The sequence below is a fragment of the Eulemur rufifrons genome, chromosome 17 (genome assembly GCF_041146395.1).
Source record: "Eulemur rufifrons isolate Redbay chromosome 17, OSU_ERuf_1, whole genome shotgun sequence".
Taxonomy (NCBI): Eukaryota; Metazoa; Chordata; class Mammalia; order Primates; family Lemuridae; genus Eulemur; species Eulemur rufifrons.
The window spans coordinates 52,184,689-52,208,408 of NC_090999.1; the positions used below are offsets into that span (position 1 = coordinate 52,184,689).

General features: G+C 37.7%; 1 protein-coding gene across 1 annotated transcript in view; it reads left to right on the top strand.

Annotated features, from left to right (window-relative positions):
• Window positions 1-23,720, top strand: part of JMY (junction mediating and regulatory protein, p53 cofactor) — an 81,796-nt gene that overhangs the window by 13,378 nt on the left and 44,698 nt on the right. The window contains exon 2 of the mRNA XM_069492116.1: window positions 11,318-11,491. Within this exon, the coding sequence (XP_069348217.1) occupies window positions 11,318-11,491 (174 nt within the window). The remainder of the gene's footprint in view (window positions 1-11,317; window positions 11,492-23,720) is intronic.

Here is a 23,720-nt window from a genome sequence, read left to right on the forward strand (position 1 = left end):
TTTCTAAAGTTAGATTTCAGTAGTAACAGTATTAACAAATAATTAACATGGATATAATATAAAAGTGATTCAATAGTTTTACAGTCTAGGCACAGTGGCTCATGCCTGTAATCCTAGCACTCTGGGAGGCTTAGGTGGGAGGATTGATTGAGGTCAGGAGTTCAAGACCAGCCTGAGCAAGAGTGAGACCCTGTCTCTACTAAAAACAGAAAAATTTGCCGGGCGTGGTGGAATGCACCTGTGATCCCAGCTACTTGGGAGGCTGAGCCAGGAGAATCACTTGAGCCCAGGAGTTTGAGTTTGCTATGAGCTAGGCTGACGCCACGGCACTCTAGCCCAGGTGACAGAGTGAGACTCTGTCTCAAAAAAAAAAGTTTTACAAAACAAGAACAGATGGGCAGTGTGCTCTGTGAATGTGGAAAATATGTGGCATTGGTTCTTATTTGTCACCAGAGGAAACACACAATAGACCTAAAGGGAGTTCCCACAGCCACAGATCCAGTTTTATTGCTGAGATAGGCCCCTTCCATTTGAGTATTCTAAGTCACTTCCTTTCCCCAGAAAATAATTATTGGCATGTTTTAATAATTTATGGTGAAGATATTTGTAGATTTTATATTGCTCCTTAAACATCTTTCTAATTAAGAAAAAGATGCACTCATTCTTGGGTTTGACACATCCAATTAGGGAAAAAAATTATAATACTGTGTTCAGGAGATTCTAGTTTTAATTTTATATGTAGGACTTTAAAAGTCATCTCAAGATCTTCAAAGATGGTATCAGTCTTATACTCCCAAAGTCAAAGAGATGACCCCAGCACTAACTCCAACTGCCACAAGTATAGGCTGGGGACTCCATAATTAAACACAGGAGGTATCTTCTCTCTTGTTCTATTTGTAATTGATTACTGGGTTAGAAGACAAGTTGAATAGGATTGGAGAAAGGAGTAAGTGGCACAGGGTCATTTGGCAGTTTTCTCTATTGCACTGATTTTTAGGGAGTCTTAAAAAAAATGGTTTTAAGCTATTGTCACTGATTGCTATAAGAACCTGATAAAAGTTGAGGGTCTTTGCTGTAGGGAAATTTTTTCTTTAAGCAGAGTTTTGATTCAAATATCAGGTAGTTCATACTTCCTATGTTAAGAGTTCATTGTTATCAGAATTAGATTGTAGGGGAAGGGGGCAAATAAAAAAGGTATCTATGAGGGAAGCTAGAAAGAAGGGAAACGAAGATGTATTTTACTTATTAGGCTAATATATCTAATTAATGCTTTATAGCTGGGCATAGTGGCATGTGCCTGTAGTCCCAGGCAGGAGGATCATTTGAGCTCAGGAGTTTTGAGACCAGCCTGGGCAACATAGACCCCTGTATCTATAAAAAAATAAATAATTTTTTTAATTAGCTGGGCGTGGTGGAAGGAGGATCACTTGATTCCAAGAGTCCACTGCATCATAGCTGCAGTGAGCTATGATGATGCCTGTGTTCTGTTCTGTTCTTTTCTTTTCTTTCTTGTCAAGTGCAGTAGTGAGAAGGGAGGAAAGTAGTAGAACAAGAGTTCAATCTGTAACTGATTGAACAATCAAGTGAGATAACTCACTACCTTCGGACCTGCCAGATGACGCCACTGCACCATAGCCTAGGTGACAGAGTGAGACCCTGTCTCTAAAAAAAAAAAAAAAAAAAATTAATGCTTTATAAAATTCTGCTTCATGTCTTTGAAGTAAATCAACAGAGCAAAATTATTTTCTAAAAATTGCACAAGAGGGCAGGCGTGGTGGCTCACCTGTAATCCCAGCACTTTTGGAAGCAAGGGTGGGAGGATGGCTTGAGGCCAGGAGTTCCAGACCAGTTTGGGCAACATAGCCATCTCTATAAAAAATAGCTGGGCATGGTGGCACACTACTGTACCTCCTAGCTACTTGGAAGATAGAGGTAGAAAGATAGCTTGAGCCAGGACTTTGAGGTTACAGTGAGCTCAGTGAGCTATGATTGAGCCACTGCACTCCAGCCTGGGTGACAAGAGTGAGACCTTGTCTGTAAGAAAATAAATAAATTTTAAAAAGTTGCATGGGAGATGTGTCAGATTTCTTTTTAGGTAAGAAGTCTCTGTGTTGCCCAGGCTGGTCTTGAACTCCTGGCCTACCAGAGCACTGAGATTATAGGTGTAAGCCACCGTGACTCACAAAAGATGTGTCAGATTTTTTATTTTTTATTTTTTCTCTTTTTTTTTTGGCGCCTGATGTGTCAGATTTTGAAGCAAAATTAATTCAAAGATTTACTTTCCATAGCTCTTCATCCTTCCTTTCTGTTGAGTCCTGCTGTGACTAGTGTGTTTTTAATTTTTTATTTATTTTTTTTAATATATAAAGAAACGTGATCTTGTTCTGTTTCCTAGGCTAGAGTGCAGTGACATGATCATACCTACTGCAACTCCTGGGCTCCAGCAATCCTTCTGCCTCAGCCTCCTGAGTAGCTGGGGCCACAAGTGCGAGCCACCACACGTGGCTTGTGACTGTTCTTATGTTGTATTAGTTGAGCTTGAGTGCTTCTTCTGAAATCCTTTGCAGGCATGTTATATTCTCATTTAGATTCATCTGCATTATTTAGTATGTCTCTCTGAATCCTCTCAAATTTAGCAAGCCTGCATTTTTCACATTTTAGATGCATCTTCCACATTTTAAATTCAGGCCTTCTTTCCCTCTCTATCCCAAACATGCTTAATTCTAAATAATCCAACTTTCCCTATAATCTCTTTCTACTGTTTTTGTGTGTGTGCGTTACTTACAGCACCATGAGCATTTTGCAGTTTATAAGCTGCGAAGGCCCACAGTTTAGTTTATTCCCTGGATTTTGTCAGTTTTGGGTTAGCAAAGTAGAAAATTAAATTATGTAATTATAACAGGCTATTGATTGGTATTTTACTTGTTTTTTTATCATGAGTTATAGGAAATCGTTTAGAATGAAGTATAATGTTTAGTAAATTGTATCTTTTGAAATGAAGCTATAAAATGCATTTCCTTTAAAATTATTTGCAGATACTTAGGTTCAAATAGATTGACCAATTGAAGTTATAAATGCTTTTAAGGTAATCTAGTATTGGAAAAACATGAAACTTTATAGCAAAGAAGGCAAATTAATAAATTAGCAGTGTTAGGTGAGATGCCCTGGGCTTTCTGCAAGAGTATCAAGTTCAGTTGCTGCATAACAGCTTTGTAAAGTACTATTCTGTTTGAGGATAAAAGACATGTCGGAAATTATAAATATGTTAGTATTTGAATAGAATAAGTGATTTTCTGCCCTTAGTTGTTGCACAGGTTGCACATATGTGTATAGAGTGGTATTGTGATTTAATTAATAAGCATATAATAACTTGATGTTTTTGTGTTGGCTGAAAGTAGTATCTAAACTGTTTGTATTACATTTACTTTAGTGTCCCTGTAAGAAGAACCCAAAGAAGCTTAGTGTCTGAAGGTTCTCTTGCTTTTGAATTGTGGCATTTGATCACTTGTAAATGACTCGGGGGGAATTTCACTATTGAGAGATGTACTACCATTTTTTCCCCTTAGTCTTTTCAGCTATTCCTGAAACCTGGTAGAAAATCGTTATCTAAAAGTGTTGTTTTTTCAAGTAAAGATAAAGGACTCCTGTGAATGTATGTTTTCTTGCAAGAGGGCATTTTTACCTTTAAAACTGTAAAAGGATAGTTTATAATTCATTATAAAGACTCATTTTTGTTATTGCACTTCATTTATTTTTCAATTTTCTTGTCCCATCATTCCTTAATGTGTTTATTCTGTTCCTAGTATGCTGCAGACTTGAGGTGGTAAGCTGTGATGGAAGTGAGCACCTTTGCCGCCAGTTACAACTGATTTCTAGCACCTGAGAAGAGCTCATGATGAGAAATTGGTCATTCCATGGCAGCTGCTATTACTTTCATAATCCTACTTTTCAATTGTAGCTTAAAAGAGACAATTCCACACGTGAGTTAGCCACTTCTGAAAAATAGGAGGGCACAGTAAGAAAAGCATGTATTATTTTCAGACTTCTCATACCGCATCTTTTGGAATAGTTGTGTGTGTAGTTTTAGATACTGTGGTAAAGGGGATACTTTAATATTTCTTCTTTTTTTTTTTTTTTGAGACAGAGTCTCACTCTGTTGCCCAGGCTAGAGTGAGTGCCGTGGCGTCAGCCTAGCTCACAGCAACCTCAAACTCCTGAGCTCAAGCGATCCTCCTGTCTCAGCCTCCCGAGTAGCTGGGACTACAGGCATGCACCACCATGCCCGGCTAATTTTTTCTATATATATTTTTAGCTGTCCATATAATTTCTTTCTATTTTTAGTAGAGATGGGGTCTCGCTCTTGCTCAGGCTGGTCTCGAACTCCTGAGCTCAAACGATCCGCCCACCTCGGCCTCCCAGAGTGCTAGGATTACAGGCGTGAGCCACCGCGCCCGGCCCTAATATTTCTTCTTTGATGTATAAGCCAAAATACCTTTGGGGTGGGGAAGTGGAGAAAGAATGGGGTATAAAACTTACCTAAAAAGAAAATGTATTGACTAGATGAGTGATGATTCAAAAAGTATACGTGAATATATAAGAAATATAAGTCTTCATCCCCCTGTTCCCATTCCCCTGTCTGCTGGTTCCCCTTCTCAATGGCAGCCACCCCTAAGAGTTTATCTTTCAGATAGTGTCACAAAGATCTGTAGATATCAACTTTAAAATTTGTTTTATATTTATTTATTTGTGAATTAATGAATGACAAGAGTCTCACTCCGTTGCCTGGGGTAGAGTGCAATGGCGTCAGCCTAGCTCACAGCAACCTCAAACTCCTGGGCTCAAACAATCCTTCTGCCTCAGCCTCCCGAGTAGCTGGGACTACAGGCAGGTGCCACCATGCCCAGCTATTTTTTTTTTTTTTTCCTATAGATTTTTAGTTATCCAGCTAATTTCTATTTTTAGTAGAGACGGGGTCTCGCTCTTGCTCAGGCTGGTCTCGAACTCCTGAGCTCAAGCGATCCTCCCGCCTCGGCCTCACAGAGTGCTAGGATTACAGGCGTGAGCCACCGTGTATGGCCTAAAATTTATTTTATTTTGATACATAATAATTGTACATTTTATGGGGTACATAGTGATGTTTCCACACATATTAATGTATAGTGATCAGATCAGGGTAATCAGCATATCCATTTCAAACATTTATTGTTTTGTGCTGGGAACATTCAGTATCCTCCAAGCTATTTGAAACTGTATAATTTATCACTGTTAACTATAGTCATCCTAAAGTGTTATAGAACACTAGAATTATTTCTCCTATCTAGATGTAATTTTTTATCCTCTAACAAAAATAGAGCTTGTAAAAAACTCAAATGGTAGCATACTATCTACTCTGTTATATCTGTTTTTTTTTCTGTTAAGAGGCTATGTATCTTTTAGTGTTATGTAATACTTCAGTAGAATTGCTACTTAATTGCTATTAAAATAGCATATCTTTGCCTATATGTGCAAGTACATCTTAGGATATCTTTCTGTAAGAAATTGCTGAATCAAAGGGAATGTGCATTTTAAGTGGCTTTCTGTAGAGGATGTGCCAGTTTACACTCTCAGACAAAGGAAGTTGCGTTTTGTTTCTGCATTCTCTTCAACAACCATATATTTTCAAAAGCTTTTTCATCTTATCTGTGAAATTTTAGTTTGTTTTGCATTTCTCTTATGAATGAATATTCATTTCCTTAGAAATTGTTTCTGTGAACCTTTTCCATTTTCTACTCATTTTTTTCACCCTTTTAAAAAAATTTTATTTTTTATTTTTTTGAGGCAGGGTTTTATTCTGTGACCCAGGCTGGAGTGCAGTGGTGTGATCCTAGCTCACTGCAGCCTCAGATTCCTGGGCTCAAGAGAGCCTCCTGCTTCAGCCTCCCCCAGCGGTTGGGAACCACAGTGATAGATTACATTAATTGATTCTCGAATGTTGAGCAAGCCTTGTGTACCTGGAACAAATCACATTCGGTTGTAGTATATAATTCTTCTTACACATTGTTAGATTTAATTTGCTAATATTTTATTGAGGATTTTTGTGTCTGTGTTCATTTGAGCTGTTGGTCTATAGCTTTTCTTTCTTGATTTTTCACAACAAGCATTTGTTGAGTGTCCATATGCCAGGTACTATTCTAGTTGCTGAGGGATACAGCAGTGAACAAAGCAAAGTTCTTACCCTAATGGAGCTTATATTGCAGTGTTGGTAAGAACATGTAGACAATAAAGAAACAAGTAAATATGTAGTATGTTAGATGGTGAGGAGTGCTACAGAAAAAAGTACATGGAGGAAGAGGGAGAGGAGTAATGGTGGTGGTGAGAAGCCAGCTGTTTTACATAGGATTGTCCAAGAGATTCCCCAATGAGAAGATAGCATCTGAGCAGGGACCTGAAGGAAGTGAGGGAGCCATATCTGTGGATATCTGAGCAAAGAGTGTCCAGGCAGAGGAAGAAGCAAGTGCGAATGAAATCCCCAGGGAAGGAGCGTACAAGGAGATCCTGTGGCTGGGACACAGAAATAATGGGAAGGATCTGTAGATTCTCCTTCTTGAAGTGCCTTTGTCTGTTTTTCGTAGTATGCTAATGATGGCCTCGTAGAATGAGTTAGAAAGTATTACCTCTGCTTCTGTTTTCTGGAAGAGATTGATTGTAGAGCATTTGGTATTTCTTCCTTAAATATTTGGTAGAACTCAACTGGTTAACCTGTCTGGGCCTGACGCTTTTGGAAGGTTATTAGTTATTGATTCAGTTTCTTGAATAGATATAGGCCAGTTCAGATTATCTTTGTTTTTACTGAATTTTTTTTAGTTCTATCAATTGCTGAAAGAGATATGTTAAAATCTTTAACTCAGATTGTGAATTTGCTTTTTTTTTTTCCTTTTTTTTTAATTTTAAAGAGATTTATTCTGAGACAAATTTGAGGACCATAACCTGGAGCCATGCCCAAGAAGCCTTGAGCAAGTGGACTGTTTGCTTCTTTTTTTTTTTTTTGCTTTTGCAACCCAGGAGCACAGATTCAAGTTGCCCTGAATATGTGCTTTGTCTTTGCTTCCCTTTTTAAATTTGTTCCATTTTTACTTCATGTTCTTTGAAGCTCTATTGGTAGGTACACATGCATATGTTATATCTTCCCAGTGAATTGACTGTTTTGTCTTTATGGAATGTTCCACATTACCTCCAGTAATACTCTGTATTTTGCAGTCTATTTGATGTTAATACAGTCACTCCAGCTTTGTTAGGCTTTCCTGTTTGCTTTCAACTTATTTATGTCTTTGTACTACACTTAATCTTAGCTAAAAGACTGAGAAGTGATTGTGTTTTTGTGTTTAAAATTCATCTCTTGTAGGCAGCACATACTTGGGACTTGCTTTTTTTTTTTAATCTATTTTGATAATCTCTGCGTTTAAATTAGATAAGTTCACTTACATTTGATGTAAATCTTGACAAGTTTGGATTTAGGACTATTTTCTGTTTGTATCCTCTGGTTTGTTTTTTTGGTTTCAGGTATGTACATAAAAATATTCTCTGGTTTTTATTTCTCTTTTCTTCTCTTCCCTGCCTTCTTTTGAGTTAGTTTAATACTTTTAGAATATAACTTTAATCTATTGGGTTTATGGCTATAAATTTCTTGAATTCTTTTAGTGTTTGTCATAGGCATTATACCATAGTTAAAGTTAATATTGTACCACTTCATGTTAAATGTAAGAACATGTGTGTGTCGGGTTAGATTCATCTCCACCCCTGTCGTTTGTGCTATAGGTGTCATAATATGTATTATAGTCACATACAGTATAAACTTCATAATATAGTTTTATAATTTTTGCCTTAAACACTCATATATATAGAAACTGAGAGGAAAAATAGTCTACTTGTTTATTTACCGTTTACAATAGTCTTTATTCTTTTCTGAAGATCTGAGTTGCCATCTATATCATTTCCCTTCAACCTTCATAACTTTTTTTAAAAAAGAAAACATTTTCTTACAGTGTCTGTCTACTGGTGATGAGTTCTTAGTTTTCATTTATCTGGGAATATGTTTATTTTATCATTGTTCTTGAAGTATATTTTCTTGAGTGGAATTCTCGGTTGACAGGTGTGTTTTGTTTTTTTTCCCTTCTGTTCTCTCTTGATATTTGAAGTCAGCATTCATTGGTATGCTTGTTCCTCTTGAATGTTGTTTTTCTCTCACTGTTTTCAGACAATTTTCTTTTATTTTTGATTTCCAGTAGTTTGACTATGATAAGCTTAGTTGTGGGTAACTTTTTGCATTTATTTTCTTGGGGTTCTCAGAGCTTTTCATGAATATTTAAATTAGTCTTTCACCAAATTTGGGATATTTCTTTTTTTTTTTTTTTGTTGTTGAGACAGAGTCTCACTTTGTTGCCCAGGCTAGAGTGAGTGCCGTGGCGTCAGCTTAGCTCACAGCAACCTCAGACTCCTGGGCTTAAGTGATCCTACTGCCTCAGCCTCCCGAGTAGCTGGGACTACAGGCATGAGCCACTATGCCCGGCTAATTTTTTCTATATAGATTTTTAGTTGTCCATATAATGTCTTTCCATTTTTAGTAGAGACGGGGTCTCGCTCAGGCTGGTCTCGAACTCCTGACCTTGAGCAATCCACCCGCCTCGGCCTCCCAGAGTGCTAGGATTACAGGCGTGAGCCACCGCGCCCGGCCAAGGGATATTTCTTGAAATAATTTTTCTGATCCGTTTTTTCTTCTGGAACTCCAATTAAATGTATGTTAATACCTTTTAATACTGTCCCACAAGTCCCTAAGGCTTTATTTTTTCTGTTTCAGATTGGATAATTTTCTGAATTTATCTGCACGTTTACTGACTCTCAATACTACCATACTGTATACTTGTCCAGTGAATTTTTAATTTAATTTAATTTAATTTTATTTTTTGCCGCCGCCGTCGCCTAATTTTAGGTATTGTATTTTTCAGGTGTAAGATATCCTTTTATTTTTTTAGTTTCAGCTTCTACTTTGAGATTTTCAATTTGTTCATTCTTTATGAGTATATTTCCTTTACGTACATTGACATCATTGTAATAACTGCTTTGAAATCTTTGCTATATCCTAATCTGTTTAATCCTGAGGTTGGTCTCCATTGACTGCTTTTTGAGTATTATGTTTGTTTTCTTATAGGTCTGTTAATTTTGTATTATATCCTGGACATTCTGAATGAGATACATTGTTAGATTCTCTGGATGCTGTTACATTCCCCCAGAGTATTGATTTTTACAGTTTTGTTTTTAGCAGGCAGTCAAGTTGATTGGATTCAAACGGCAGACTCCACCTCTTTTGTAGAAGGCAACAGCTGAAATATTAAGTTTTTATTCTTAAATTTTACCTAGATTGCTTAGAACCTATCCTGTGTGTGGATCCAGTGATCAGCCAGAGATTTGAGGAGAGTTTATATACAAATTTGGGGTTTCCACTTCTTGGACTGTCTCCTTTTCAGCATTGCTCCCTCATTTTCTAGTTTTGTGGTTGTCCTGAAATCTGTCCTCAAGCCAGCAAGACTGTGGGTTTCTGAGTTTTAGCCACACCTCTTCCCTCTTTTTAGGACCCATTGGGACATATCCTCAGGCTGAAAGCCATGAATAAAAAATCAGGTCCTTCCTGCTTCCAAGGGATTGTTGATGACCCCTCTAGTTTCTGCCTACTTTGGTCACTCTGTAGCACCTCCAGGTAGTTCTATAATATTTTGCCCCAAGGTTTGTGGTTATTCTCGGTGAGAAAGTTGATCTGATAGAACTACTCGGCCAATACCAGAAGGGGAAATACCAGAAGTGGAAAATCTCCATATTATCTTTGAAAGTTGGGATTACAGGGGCCTTATAAAAACAGAATGATAGCAAATATTTGTATAGCACTTGTTATGAAAGCACTTTAATGTAGATTATCTGATTTATGATGATTGTTTTCTGCCTATTGTATCATTAACTAAGGGTGTAGGCGCTGCTGCACATTGTGCCAAAAACCTGGACAGGAAATGAATCTGAACTCTAAATTCAGCATAATTGTACATATAAAATGATGTGATAGCTAAAAGTAAGAAAGTAGGAAGATAGTAATGGAAACTATAGGTGTGAGAAGGAATAGAAGAATTTTATGCTTTTGGAGAGGTAATAATGTCCCTGGGAAGGCGGAGACCAAGTGTAAGTATGTGAATGTATTGTCTTGCTACATAGTTCTTTCAGTTTTTTAAATAAAGTTTCTTTGGATAGCCTTTTTTCTCTACCTACTCAAAGCTAGGTCATAGTTTACTAGTATCTCCCCACCTCTTCATAGGACCCTAGGTTTTAAATGGTATTGATTTTGTTCTTTTTAAATGTTTATTTGTAATATTCATAATATTTCACAGCTTGAAATTTTTACAAAACATGTTTGGCTTCTCTTTATTCACTGTAAGCTCTATGAGGACCAGGATCGTGTATTTGGATGCCCAGCTCCTAGGCCAATGTCTCACATACATTAGATGCTCAGTCAACAGTTGAGATTTAAAGGAATGAATGTACACACGTGTACACACACATGCATATCATACATGGGTACCAAGGAATGCAAAGAGAGTTATAAACATCTATTATAGCCAGTCTTAAACTCTTCAGTAGAGGTGAGGGTTTTTTTTTTTTTTTCCAGCATATTGTGGGAGTAAAAAGTTTAGGTTATGTATATTGCCCATGTCCCCCCAACCCCTAAGTCAGAGCTTCAAACGTGTCCATCCCCTAGACAGTGCGCATCGCACTCATTATGTATGTATGCACCCATTCTCTCCCAGGGTTTTGTTGTTGTTGTTGTTGTTGTTGACCTTGATTTGGAAGAATGTGATAGGTAGGAATCGAATGAAGTTATTGAGGAAGTGTTCCAAATTGGGATGAGGAAAGAAGTGGCAAGAAGATTTGGGGGAAAATTAAGATAATATTGCAAGAACTGATAAACTACTTTGTAAATGAGCAATGAGGTGGCTTTTTAAAGAGTTATTTTTAAAGATTTTCTAATCAATTTGGAGACTAATAGATGATGGAAAAAGTTTTAAAGGGTTAAGCCTAGGTAGGTAGTTTCAAGCCCCAAAAGAATGATTCAGGGCAGTGGTCTTCAATAGTGAGACACTTGAGGCACAGAGACAGTGATAAAAAGAAAGCAGTGCCGTTAGTTCCCCCTTGCTTCTGTGTTTTAGGGTTCCAAAGTCCCAAAATGATAGGGAGTTCAAAGCAAGTGTTTATAGGTTATTATAATTTGTTTTCTTACTAGTGAAACTTTCTTGTTCCACAGCTCTTGGATAAGCACAAGAATACAGAGAGCATGGTGGAGCTTCTGGACTTGTATCAGATGGAGGACGAAGCCTACAGCAGCCTCGCAGAAGCTACTACGGAGCTCTATCAGTATTTACTACAGCCATTCCGAGATATGAGAGAACTTGCCATGCTACGAAGACAGCAGATCAAGGTATTTTTTTTCTTTCTTTCTTTTTTTTTTTTATTGAGACTAAATAGTAGGCTTCCTATTTGAAAATTCTTGGCCTGGCTGGCCATGCATATTAATTACTAGAGGAGCTTTAAACAATGGAGATAATCTGGTCCTTTTCCCTCAAAGATTCTAGGTTGGTAGATTTGGGTTATAGCCAGAGCATCTCATTTTTAGGGCATCTCAGGAGGTGATTCTGCTGAGTAGCCAGGATTGAGAATAGCTTAGAAAGTAATGTGGTCTAGTTAGCATAGAGCTGTAAATACACTGGGAGATCCCCATCTTCCCCCTTCTCCTGTGCTTCCCCTCCTCTTGTACTCCTGTCTCCCTTTTAATGTTTTGTGTACTGTGTAATCTTAGACTTCTTGTACCAGAAGTTTTGGGAACATTTATTTTTGAGAACTTGTTAAGAAAGTTGTAAGAATTGAATGGTTGAGCTTCAAATGCGTGACATTTAGTTTTCATGTATAAAGAAGTATGTACGTATTACATTTTTTGAGGCAAACATTTTAAGGGTTTGGATTTTGAGCTGATCTCAAATCATGTTACTATGTATAATTCACATAAAAATGTTGCTGAATTAGGACATTAAAACTGTTCGGCTGGGCATGGTGGCTCACGTCTGTAATCCTAGCACTCTGGGAGGCCGAGGTGGGCGGATCGTTTGAGCTCAGGAGTTCGAGACCAGCCTGAGCAAGAGCGAGACCTCGTCTCTACTAAAAAAGTAGAAGAAATTAGCTGGACAACTAAAAATATGTATATAAAAAATTAGCCGGACATGGTGGTACATGCTCGTAGTCCCAGCTACTTGGGAGGCTGAGATGATAGGATGGCTTGAGCCCAGGAGTTTGAGGTTGCTGTGAGCTAGGCTGACGCCACGGCACTCTAGCCTGGGCAAGAGTGAGACTATCTCAAAAAAAAAAAAAAAATTGTTTTTGCCCCTCCCTCCCTCCGTATCCCCTTCAGAAAAAAGAAATTGTTTTTGCATGATGGATTAAATTGGAACATTATGTAAGATTGTATACTTGATGAAAACAGGAGACTAGTCATATTTTTATCCTCCTGGAACTATGAAGCAATCTTTATGCAATGACACTTCTACAGGGCTCTGGGGCCAAATGTACAGTTGCTGTGATATTGTATGTTGTACTTCTATTTAATAAAACCAAGTGGCCAGCCTGAGCAAGAGTGAGACACCGTCTCTACCAAAAATAGAAAAATTAGCTGGGTGTGGTGGCATGTGCCTTGTTGTCCCAGCTACTGGGGAAACTGAGGCAGGATGAGCTCTTGAGCCCAGGAGTTTGAGGTTACTGTGAGCTAGGCTGACACTGTGGCACTCTAGCCAGGGCAACAGAGCGACACTCTGCCTTAAAAAACAAAAAAAGCCATGAAGCAAATTATGAAGGTAATTTAGAGCCAAATAACTTAAATAATTGTAGCCTTTATTTCTGTGATTGGAATGTATTTGTGTTACTGAGACTAAGTATATCAATAAAAATGCTTTTCTGGCACAAGCTATCAGATTAGTCTTCTGAATCTTAATTTAGTAAGATCTATAGTAATTTTTGTGTTGGTAAGATACAGAATCAGTGACTAAAATAGAGTAAGAAATATGTTTCACCCCTACAGTCATGCCATTGGTGTGCAATGTGCTTTGTACACTGAGCTAATCAATTATCAATTTAAAAGCCTTGAGGTAAGGAAGGGAAAGGAAGGTAGTTGAATGTATATATCAAATGTGGTATTATTAATATTTGAATTTATTATAATGGAATATTTTTTCTTCAGGGCAGTTAAGAAGGATATGTGTTGAATTGATGGTGTTATATATGTGTTTTGCAAGTACATTAACTTACAGTCATTTTGATTTAGTCCAAATTGTTACTGCTCCCATGTCCCAGAAATGATTGCACTATTTCTGGACCTAATTATGTCTGGTAGTACTCTTCAACAATTCTGGCTGGACTTACTTTGATCTGGGGCTTTCTTTTCATCATGTTTTTGGGAAGCAAACAATCTTGGGCCCATAAAATCTCAGTCCGAAACCTTGGCAAAATATCAAGGGGTGAAGCTAAAATTGTGGTTATAGAGAAATTTGTAGCTTTAAATTTTCATATTAGGAGCAGAAGAAAGATCTAAAATCAATTATCTAAGCTTCTACCATCAGAAACATGAGCAGATTAAAACAAAGATAAATAAAAGTGGGAAAAAGTTGAGTGGAAATCAGTGAAGGGAGACAGACAATAGATAAAAATCAGTGAAACAAAAACCTGATTATTTGAAAAACATGTATGTCTCAATGTATTTTGTTTTATTTATTTATTTTTATTTTTATTTAAAAAAAAAAAAATTTGAGACAGAGTCTCACTGTGTTGCCCGGGCTAGAGTGCCGTGGCATCTGCCTGTCTCCCAGCAACCTCAAACTCCTGGGCTCAAGCAATCCTCCTGCCTCAGCCTTCCAAGTAGCTGGGACTACAAGCATGCACCACCATGCCTGGCTAATTTTCTCTCTATATATATTTTAGCTGTCCAAATCATTTCTTTATATTTTTAGTAGAGACGGGGTCTCGCTCTTGCTTAGGCTGGTCTCGAACTCCTGACCTCGAGCGATCTTCCCGCCTCAGCCTCCCAGAATGTTAGGATTACAGGCGTGAGCCACCACGCCCGGCCTCAATGTATTTTAGAAACCCAGTTAATTTAATTTTTTTAAAAACTAATTTTAAATCCCTACAAGATTCTACAGGTATAAAACAGTATGGGAATAAAATAAGTTTGTGTCAGTAAATTTTGCAACTTAGATGAAATGGACACGCTTTCTTAATTGACATCTTTCTTTATTGACATCTTTCTAAGATGTGATCTATCAAAATGAATTCAAGGAAACAGAAAAATTTTGGTAACCTTATCTATTAACAAAATATAATTCATAATTTAAAACAAAGAAAACTCTAGGTCCAGATGACATCATTGGAATATTCTCTGAACATTTAAGGAAGAAATAATAGCAATCCTTCACAAATTCTTACAAAAATAAAAAATGAGAGAGTACTTCTCATGTTATGAGGCTAGCATTTATCCTGATAGCAAAATCAAATGAAAATATTACAGAAAAAGAAAACTGTGTAAATGTCTTTTTATGAATATGTATTGCCATCAGGTGGGGTTTATGCCAGAAATACAAGGTTAGTTTAATATTTAAAAATCAATCAAGGTAGTTCACCATACTATCAGAATAAGAGGGGGAGACGCCAGTGTATTATTTTTACAAATGCAGAAAAGCATTTGACAAAGTTCCATATTCATTTGTGATTGAAACACTCAACAAATTAGGAAGAGGTGGAAACTTCTTCATCCTGATAAAGGACATGTAGGAAAATGTATTTAACATTATATTTAGTGGTAAATGACTGAAATCTTTTCCCCTAGGATTTAGATCAAGGCAAGATTGCCTACTCTGACCACTGATATTCAGTATTATTCTGGAGGTCCTAGCCAGTTCAATAACGGCAAAAAAAAAAAAATACTTAAATTGGTAAAGTAAAGCTGTCTTTATTTGTAGATCACACTATCATTTATGTAGAGAATCCTAAGGAGTCTTTGAAAAAGCTACTAGAAATAATATGGAAGTTTATACAGTTAATGGGATACAAAGTCAATACAATTTCAATTGTATTTTTTGTCTTCTAGATATGAACAACTATAAATTAAATTTTAAAAAATATTTTCCTTATTGCTGAACACGAAACTCTTAGGGAATAAACTTTGTGAAATACATGAAAGTCTTGAACACTAAAAATTACAAAATTTTGCTGAATTTATAGCAAACCTAAATAAAAGTCAAGATAGACAATAGATTGTAAGATTCAATAATGTTTATATGTTCTCATTTAATTGGTCTGTAGATGAAAATTTTCTGCAGTGATTTTTTTTATTTTTAAATTGACAAAATTATATTTATGTACAACATGCTTCAAAATATACATTGTGTGGAACAGCTAAATAGAGCTAATTAACATATGAATTACCTCATTTTTTTGTGGTGAGAACACTTAATTAAAATCTACTCTTAGTGATTTTAAAGAATGCAACACATTGTTATTAGCTATAGTCACCAAATTGTACAGTAGATCTCTTTCTTCAGTATCATTAGAACATCAAGTAATGTACAGGTCTCTTGAACTTATTCCTCCTATCTAATTGAAATTTTGTATCCTTTGACCAATTATCTCCCCCAGCCCACCCTGGTAACCACCATTCTACTTTACTTCTGTGAGTTCAACTTTTTTGTTTGTTTGTAACATTCAGCCAGAGAAGGAGAGTTCAAGTGAGGTAACGCAGTATTTGTCTTTCTGTATCTGGCTTATTTCACTTGATGTAATGTTCTCCAGGTTCATTGATGTTACTGCAAATGACAGGATTTCCATCTTTTTATTTTATTTTATTTTATTTTTTTAAAGGGATGGGGTCTCGCTCTGTCATCTAGGCTGGTGTTCAGTTTCACAGTCATCTAGCTCACTGTAGCTTCAAACTCCTGGGCTCAAGCAATCCTCCTGAATAGCTGGGAGTATAGGCAGATGCCACTGTGCCCAGCTAATTAAAAAAATTTTTTTTAAGAAACTAGATCTAGGCCGGGCGCGGTGGCTCACGCCTGTAATCCTAGCACTCTGGGAGGCCGAGGCGGGTGGATTGCTCAAGGTCAGGAGTTCGAGACCAGCCTGAGCGAGACCCCGTCTCTACTAAAAATAGAAAGACATTATATGGACAACTAAAAATCTATATAGAAAAAATTAGCCGGGCATAGTGGCGCATGCCTGTAGTCCCAGCTACTCGGGAGGCTGAGGCAGTAGGATCGCTTAAGCCGAGGAGTCTGAGGTTGCTGTGAGCTAAGCTGACGCCACGGCACTCACTCTAGCCTGGGCAACAAAGTGAGACTCTGTCTCAACAACAACAAAAAAAAAAGAAACTAGATCTAAAACTCCTGGCCTTGTGCCATCATTCCACCTCAGCCTCCTGAGTAGCTGGGATTACAGGCATGAGCCACCATGCTTGGCTTGGATTTCCATCTTTTTAAAGGGCGAGTAATATTTCATTGTGTTTATATGACACATTTTCTTTATCCATTCATTTGCTGATGGACACTTAGGTTGGTTTCATATCATGGCTATTGTGAAAAATACTGCCTTGAACATGGGAGTGTAGGTATCTCTTTGACTACTGATTTCATTTCCTTTGGATATATGCCCAGAAGTGGGATTACTGGATCATATGGCAGTTCGGTAGTTTTAATTTTTTGAGGAACTTTTTCCTTTTTCCTAATGAAAATACTACTTTACATTCCCACCAGCAGTGAATTAGGGTTTCCTTTGCATTACATCCTCATCCACACTTCTTATCTCTTTTTGACAATAGCCATCCTAACAGGTGTGAGGTTGTTTTTTTTTTTTTTTTTTTTGAGACAGAGTCTCGCTCTGTTGCCCAGGCTAGAGTGCCATGGCGTCAGCTTAGCTCACAGCAACCTCAAACATCTGGGCTCAAGGAATCCTTCTTCCTCAGCCTCCCGAGTAGCTGGGACTACAGACATGTGCCACCACGCCCCGCCAATTTTTTTCTATATGTATTTTTAGTTGTCCAGCTAATTTCTTTCTATTTTTTGTAGTAGAGATGGGGTCTCACTCTTGCTCAGGCTGGTCTCGAACTCCGGAGCTCAAACAATCCGCCTGCCTCAGCCTCCCATAGTGCTAAGATTACAGGCTTGAGCCACTGCGCCTGGCCCCCTAAATATGTTATTTAACAAGAACTTACATTCTAGGGGTTATCTGCTAGCATTTAATCAGAAGGGCCACGCACCCGAAGCAACTACTATAAGCACTTCAGAAGCTATTCCTATTAGCTCTAAAGATTTTATATGAGGAATGTTAGAAATGGGCTCTTGTCCTTGAAATTAGTAGTATTTAATATATGTGAACTGTCTTAAATATTTTGGGGATATTCCCATCCTTTATAACAGGGCATAAGATCTAGTAAACTCTATATCCTCTTCCTGGAATGGCTCTTTTGGTTAGAGTCAAGTCTGGAATTGATTTTGGAGGATTTTAATTGCCTAACTTTGACTGTAAGGTTAACAATTGGGTGGGTGTGGTGGCTTATGCTTGTAATTCTAACACTCTGGGAGGCTAAGGCCAGAAGATTGCTTGAGGTCAGGAGTTCAAGATCAGTCTGAGCGAGACCCCATCTCTACAAAAAAATAGAAAAATCAGAATGACTTGAGGTCAGGGGTTACAAGACCAGCCTGAGCAAGAGCAAGACCTCGTCTCTACAAAAAAGCAAAATTAGCCAGACCTGGTGGCATGCACCTATCCTCCCAGGTACTCAGGAGGCTGAGGCAGGAGGAGCCCTTGAGCCCAGGAGCTTGAGGTTGCACTGAGCTATGATGATGCCATTGTACTGTAGTCTAGATGACAGAGCAAGACCCTTTCTCAAAGAAAGAAAAAAAGTTAACAATTACGCCTTCAGAGTATTGATGCATCTACCTGAAGAGAGCCCTTTATGGAACATGTGGTTGAAGCATCTAGAGGAACACAGAACTGGGATTTCACTAAATACCAAATAGATTATATGACCTGTTTTCACACTGCTAACAATTTTGTCTACTAAGTGTTTACTTACTGAAACAATGAAAATCAAGATAATGAGAGCCTCTCACATACCCTAAAATGAAATTCTGGCACTACCAAGGGCTGGTGAGGATGTGGAGCGAGTGGAATTCTCATACTTTACTAGCAGAATTTTAAGGTGATGCAACCACTTTGGAAAACAGGCAATTTCTTCAAAAAGTTTTTTTTTTATTAATTTTTTTGTAGAGATGGGGTCTCAATATGTTGCCCATGCTGGAATGCGGTAGCACGATCATAGCTTACTGTATCCTCCTACTCCTAGGCTCAAGTGATCCTCCTGCCTCAGCCTCCTGAGTAACTTAGACAACAGGCATGCATCACCACGCCCAGCTATTTTTTTTCTTTTCTTTTTTTTTTTTTTGTAGAAAAGGGGTCTGGTTATGTTACCCAGGCTGGCAAAAAGTTAAAACATATATGTTACCTTACAACTCAGCTGTTAGACTCCTAGTTATTTATAACATAGAAATGAAAACATCTGTTCACAAAACAGACTTGTACACTAATGTTCATGCCAGCTTTATTCACAGTAGACCCAAAGTGGAAGCAACTCAAGTAACCGTTAACAGGTGAGTGAATAAGCAAAGTGTGGAATTTCCCTGTACAGCTATGCATCACTTAACAGGGATATGTTCTGAGAAAAGCATCCTTAGGCAATTTCATTGTGTGAACATCTTGAGAGTGTTCTTTCACCAACCTAGATGGTATATCCTACTACACACCCAGGCTATATGATATACATGCTCCTAGACTACAAACCTGTACAGCATGTTACTGTGCAGAATACTGTGGGCAACTCTTACACAATGGTAAATATCGGTGCATCTAAACATTGAAAACGTACAGTAAATATATAGTATAAAAGATAAAGAATGATGTATCTGTATAGGGCACCTAAGCTGATCTGAGTGAGTCAGTGAGTGAGTGAGTGGTGAGTGAATGTCAAGGCCTAGGACATTGCTGAAGAAATGTAGACTCTATAAACACTGTACACTTAGGCTATACTAAATTTATAAAAAATTAATTTTCTTCAATAATAAATTAACTGTATTTCACTGTAACTTTTTAACTTTTATTTTCCCCATCCTACTTTTTTTTTTTTTTTTTTTTTTTTTGAGACAGAGTCTCACTCTGTTGCCCCGGCTAGAGTGAGTGCCGTGGCGTCAGCCTAGCTCACAGCAACCTCAAACTCCTGGGCTCAAGCGATCCTACTGCCTCAGCCTCCCGAGTAGCTGGGACTACAGGCATGCACCACCATGCCCGGCTAATTTTTTCTATATATATTTTTAGCTGTCCATATAATTTCTTTCTATTTTTAGTAGAGATGGGGTCTCGCTCTTGCTCAGGCTGGTCTCGAACTCCTGAGCTCAAACGATCCGCCCACCTCGGCCTCCCAGAGTGCTAGGATTACAGGCGTGAGCCACCGCACCCGGCCCCCCATCCTACTTTTAATTTTTTAATTTGTAATAACACTTAGCTTAAAACACAAGCACATTGTCCCACTATGCAAAAATATTTTCTTTATATCCTTATTCTCTAAGCTTTTTTTTAATTTAAAAATTTGTTTTCTTCGTTTTTAAACTTTGTTAAAAACTAAGATACACACATACATTAGCCTGGAGCCTACACAGAGTCAGGATAATCAAGATGTTATTAGGCTGTAAGGATTTTTCAGCTCCATTATAATCTTATTGAACTTCTGTGGTCTGTATGGTTCATTGCTGACCGAAATGTCATTATGTAGCACATGATTGTAATAGAATATTTCTTAGTAATACAAAGGAATGAACTGATAGATACAAAAGGAGCAGTCTCAAAGTTGTTATGCTAAGTCAAAGAAGTCAAATACAAAAAGAGTGTAGAATACATGAAGTGGGACAGATTGCAAAGGGGTGCAAGGAATCTCTTGGAGGTGATGGAAATGTTCAGTATCTCGATTATGGTGGTTGTTTGAGGATGTATACCATGGTCAAAACTCATTGAATTGAACACTCTAAATAGATTCAGTTGGTTGTGTGTAAATTAAGCCTTAATAAAATTGCTTACAAAAATTATGCTGATGAAAAGAAAAACTATAATACATTTATATGAAATTCTAGAAATGTTTTTTTTTTTTGAGACAAAGTCTCACTCTGTTGCCCGGGCTAGAGTGAGTGCCGTGGCGTCAGCCTAGCTCACAGCAACCTCATACTCCTGGGCTTAAGCAATCCTACTGCCTCAGCCTCCCGAGTAGCTGGGACTACAGGCATGCGCCACCATGCCCGGCTAATTTTTTGTATATATATATTTTAGTTGTCCATATAATTTCTTTCTATTTTTAGTAGAGACGGGGTCTCACTCTTGCTCAGGCTGGTCTCGAACTCCTGACCTCGAGCGATCCACCCGCCTCTGCCTCCCAGAGTGCTAGGATTACAGGCGTGAGCCACCATGCCCAGCCAAATTCTAGAAATGTTTAATGTGATCTGTACTGACAGAAAGTTGTTGCCTGGTGTGGGTCAGGGGAAATTGGGGGGGTAGGGAGCAGACGGTAGAATCCTCTGGGGAAGTATTCTCTAAGTCTTGAATTTAGTGGTTAAATGGGTGTATAAATTTGTCACACAGTGCCTTTTGTATGTAACTTATACCTCAATAAAGGTGATTTTCGAAAAGACAAAAAGTTAATTGAGAAGAATGGAAATGATTATATAAGCAGCACACAAAATGGGGTGATCAACAGTGCCTAAAGATACATGGAAAAAGAGGGACTATCCAGGGTCTAACTATGGAAGAATGAGTAAAAATTCAGTAGAAAGTCGGCACATGGGTTTGTACTGGAGACTGGAATGGAGAATATTACAGATAGAGATATGTGAAAACAGAAGTGGTATAGTAAACAGACAAGGTGCTTGTGCTTTTATCCCAGCAGTGTGTTATTGGCACCAACTGAGTCCCCACACCATTGGTAGATGCTAACAAGTAGCATGGTTGGGATTCAATCACATGTGTGTCTGATAGCAAAGCCTCCTGGTTCATTTATACCTGAGGGTGTGAGATGTTTGGTATGCCTTGGGTCGAAGGTCTAAGGATTTATAGGTGATGAGAGGAAAGGTGGTCAGCAGCTAGACTGCTACAACATTTTATGGAGGTTGACCATTACTCTTTATTCTCTTTATAAAGAACTTGATTTCCAGTGGTTTCATTAACCTAGGTGGTTTGTTTTTTTTTTTTTGCCTGGAGTGAGATGAAATAACCTAGGTATTAAAGTATGATAGGAAGGAAGTTAACTTGACTTCCCAAATGTATTATGTATTTCTATTTTTACATTTAATATTTATGATAATAATATATTTAATGTATATTTTCTATTAAATATGTTCTAATATATTCTTGATTATTAAAGTTATATAAATGGAAATTAAGAAAGATCTTTTACTAACCCCCTGTCTCACCTAATAAGCATTACGCAGCTCCTGCTTACCTGGTGCTATTTTAGGCCAGGAAGATGTTCTGAGATGGATACTCCTTTAGGGAGCTAAGTACTACCTTGGTTCTCAAAAATGTGATCACCTGACTAGTAGCATCGGTATCACCTTGAACCCTATTAGAAATAATGATTTTTGGATCTCCCCTGAGATCTTTACCGAAATTCTAGGAATGGAGCTCAGCATCTTTTGTTTTAACAAGGTTTCTAGGTGATTATGATATATCCACTAAAGTTTGAGAACCACTAGCCTAGTAAAATAGGACTTGAAACAGCTTAGAGATTTAAGCACAGTGAACTGAAAGCTGTAATTTTTCTAGGCCTCACTTTTCTTATCTATAAAATGAGGTTTAAACTAGATGATCCTCTAGATTTTTAAGCCCGGTATCTTTAATGGGTGAGGGTCAGTTAGTGCATTGGAGCACTGATCATCTTCCTGATCAACTATAAGCACTTTAAACAGATTGTCCAAGTTATTTTTAATACTTACTAAAAGAGAATGAGCCCCTAACTGGAAGGCATCCACAGTTCTTCCTCTTGTTGCCAGTCACCTCATTTTGCCAGCTGTCTCCTAGTTAAATCTTGAATTTGTATTTCATTCTTAACCCACCCTCTCACCTCTACTTCATTTGTTTCACTGAAGTATCTAAGTTGAGTTTCCCCCTCCTACTATCCCAATATTAGCCAGGAATAACACAGTAAGTTCCTCATACAAAAGCAGTATCTAAGCAAGTGATAGATTTTGTAATAAGTCCATGCCAGGAAGTTTGTATATATAAACTAGTTTCACTGTCCTAGCTACCTAAACTAACACAGTTTTTTTCAAGTTAAAAACAGGCACTGCTTTCTTTCTAGCGCTGAAATTAAAAACAGAGGTGTCATTGTTTTTAGCACATGATCCAGCTGACCATTGCTATACATCTTCAAATTTGCCAAGTTAGGAAAAGAACTTAGTATCCTTGCTTAATGTCTTAGGCACAATAAAATAAGTTTCTTAACAATTGGCTGCAGTATTATGGCTACTATGTTTGAAAAGTCAGTTAAACAGCATTCAAAAAGCATAAAGCATGTCTATGGTCTGTATATTTGTGACTGTACATGGATAGTGAAGCTAAAGATACTGCTCCAACAGAAAAGGACAACTTATTTTCGAGTAATTGCCACAGGATTAAAAAAAAAATTTTCCTCTACAAAAAAGCCATAATGCAAGTTTTCAACCTTATTTTTTTTCTATCTTTTCTGTTGATAAACAGTACAGTGTTTAACCATGGAAGTGAAAGTGCCTTCTGTCTTAATGTTCTGAGATTTTTTTGAATTTTAAGTGCTATTTGTTTATTAAATTTTGTGGGGTTTTTTTTTCCTTTTTTTTCAGTAGACATCGCAGGCCTATTGTATCTATTGGGATCTGATTAGACAATCAAACTAGTTATTCCAACAGAAGGAATTTAATAAAGAATTGTTAACTAGGTATAAAGTTGTTGACTAGATAATTAAGAATATAAGAAAATAATTCTAAGATATCTCAGAGGAAGCAATTGTAAAAACAGCTACCACTCCTGTGGTTGGGGAAACCAAGTGAAGGGGTGGGAATGATTAAAACTCAAGCATTAGAAGAGGGGCTCTGTGGAGCTGACCTCTGAAGAATAAGGCATTGCTTGCCTAGTTCTCTCAATGGACAGACCCAGATCTGTGAGTGTGGCGGGGGGCGTTTGTCTTTGGGGAGGGGGCTGCACTATGAGACTAGGGTTGAAAAAACTGCAAGCTGGATTCTGTTACCGTGACAGGAAGGAACTGGTGATGTTGGGATAAAGAAGCGAGTCTGGGATGGTATTTACAGGAACAGCAAACAGAGATGCAGACACAAAGAAATGGGTCTCTTCTAACCCCTCCTGTTGGCAAAGCCTAAATGTGATTTTCAGATGGACAACGTAGCATACCAAGGAAGAAGAATGAACTTGGAGGTGATCAATAAGAATTTATATACAACTTCAAAAGTTAGGGGGAAAACTTAGTAACTTCTCTTAAGGTCTTAGGTATAATAAACTGTGTACAGATCTTTAACAGTTGGATAGACATTATA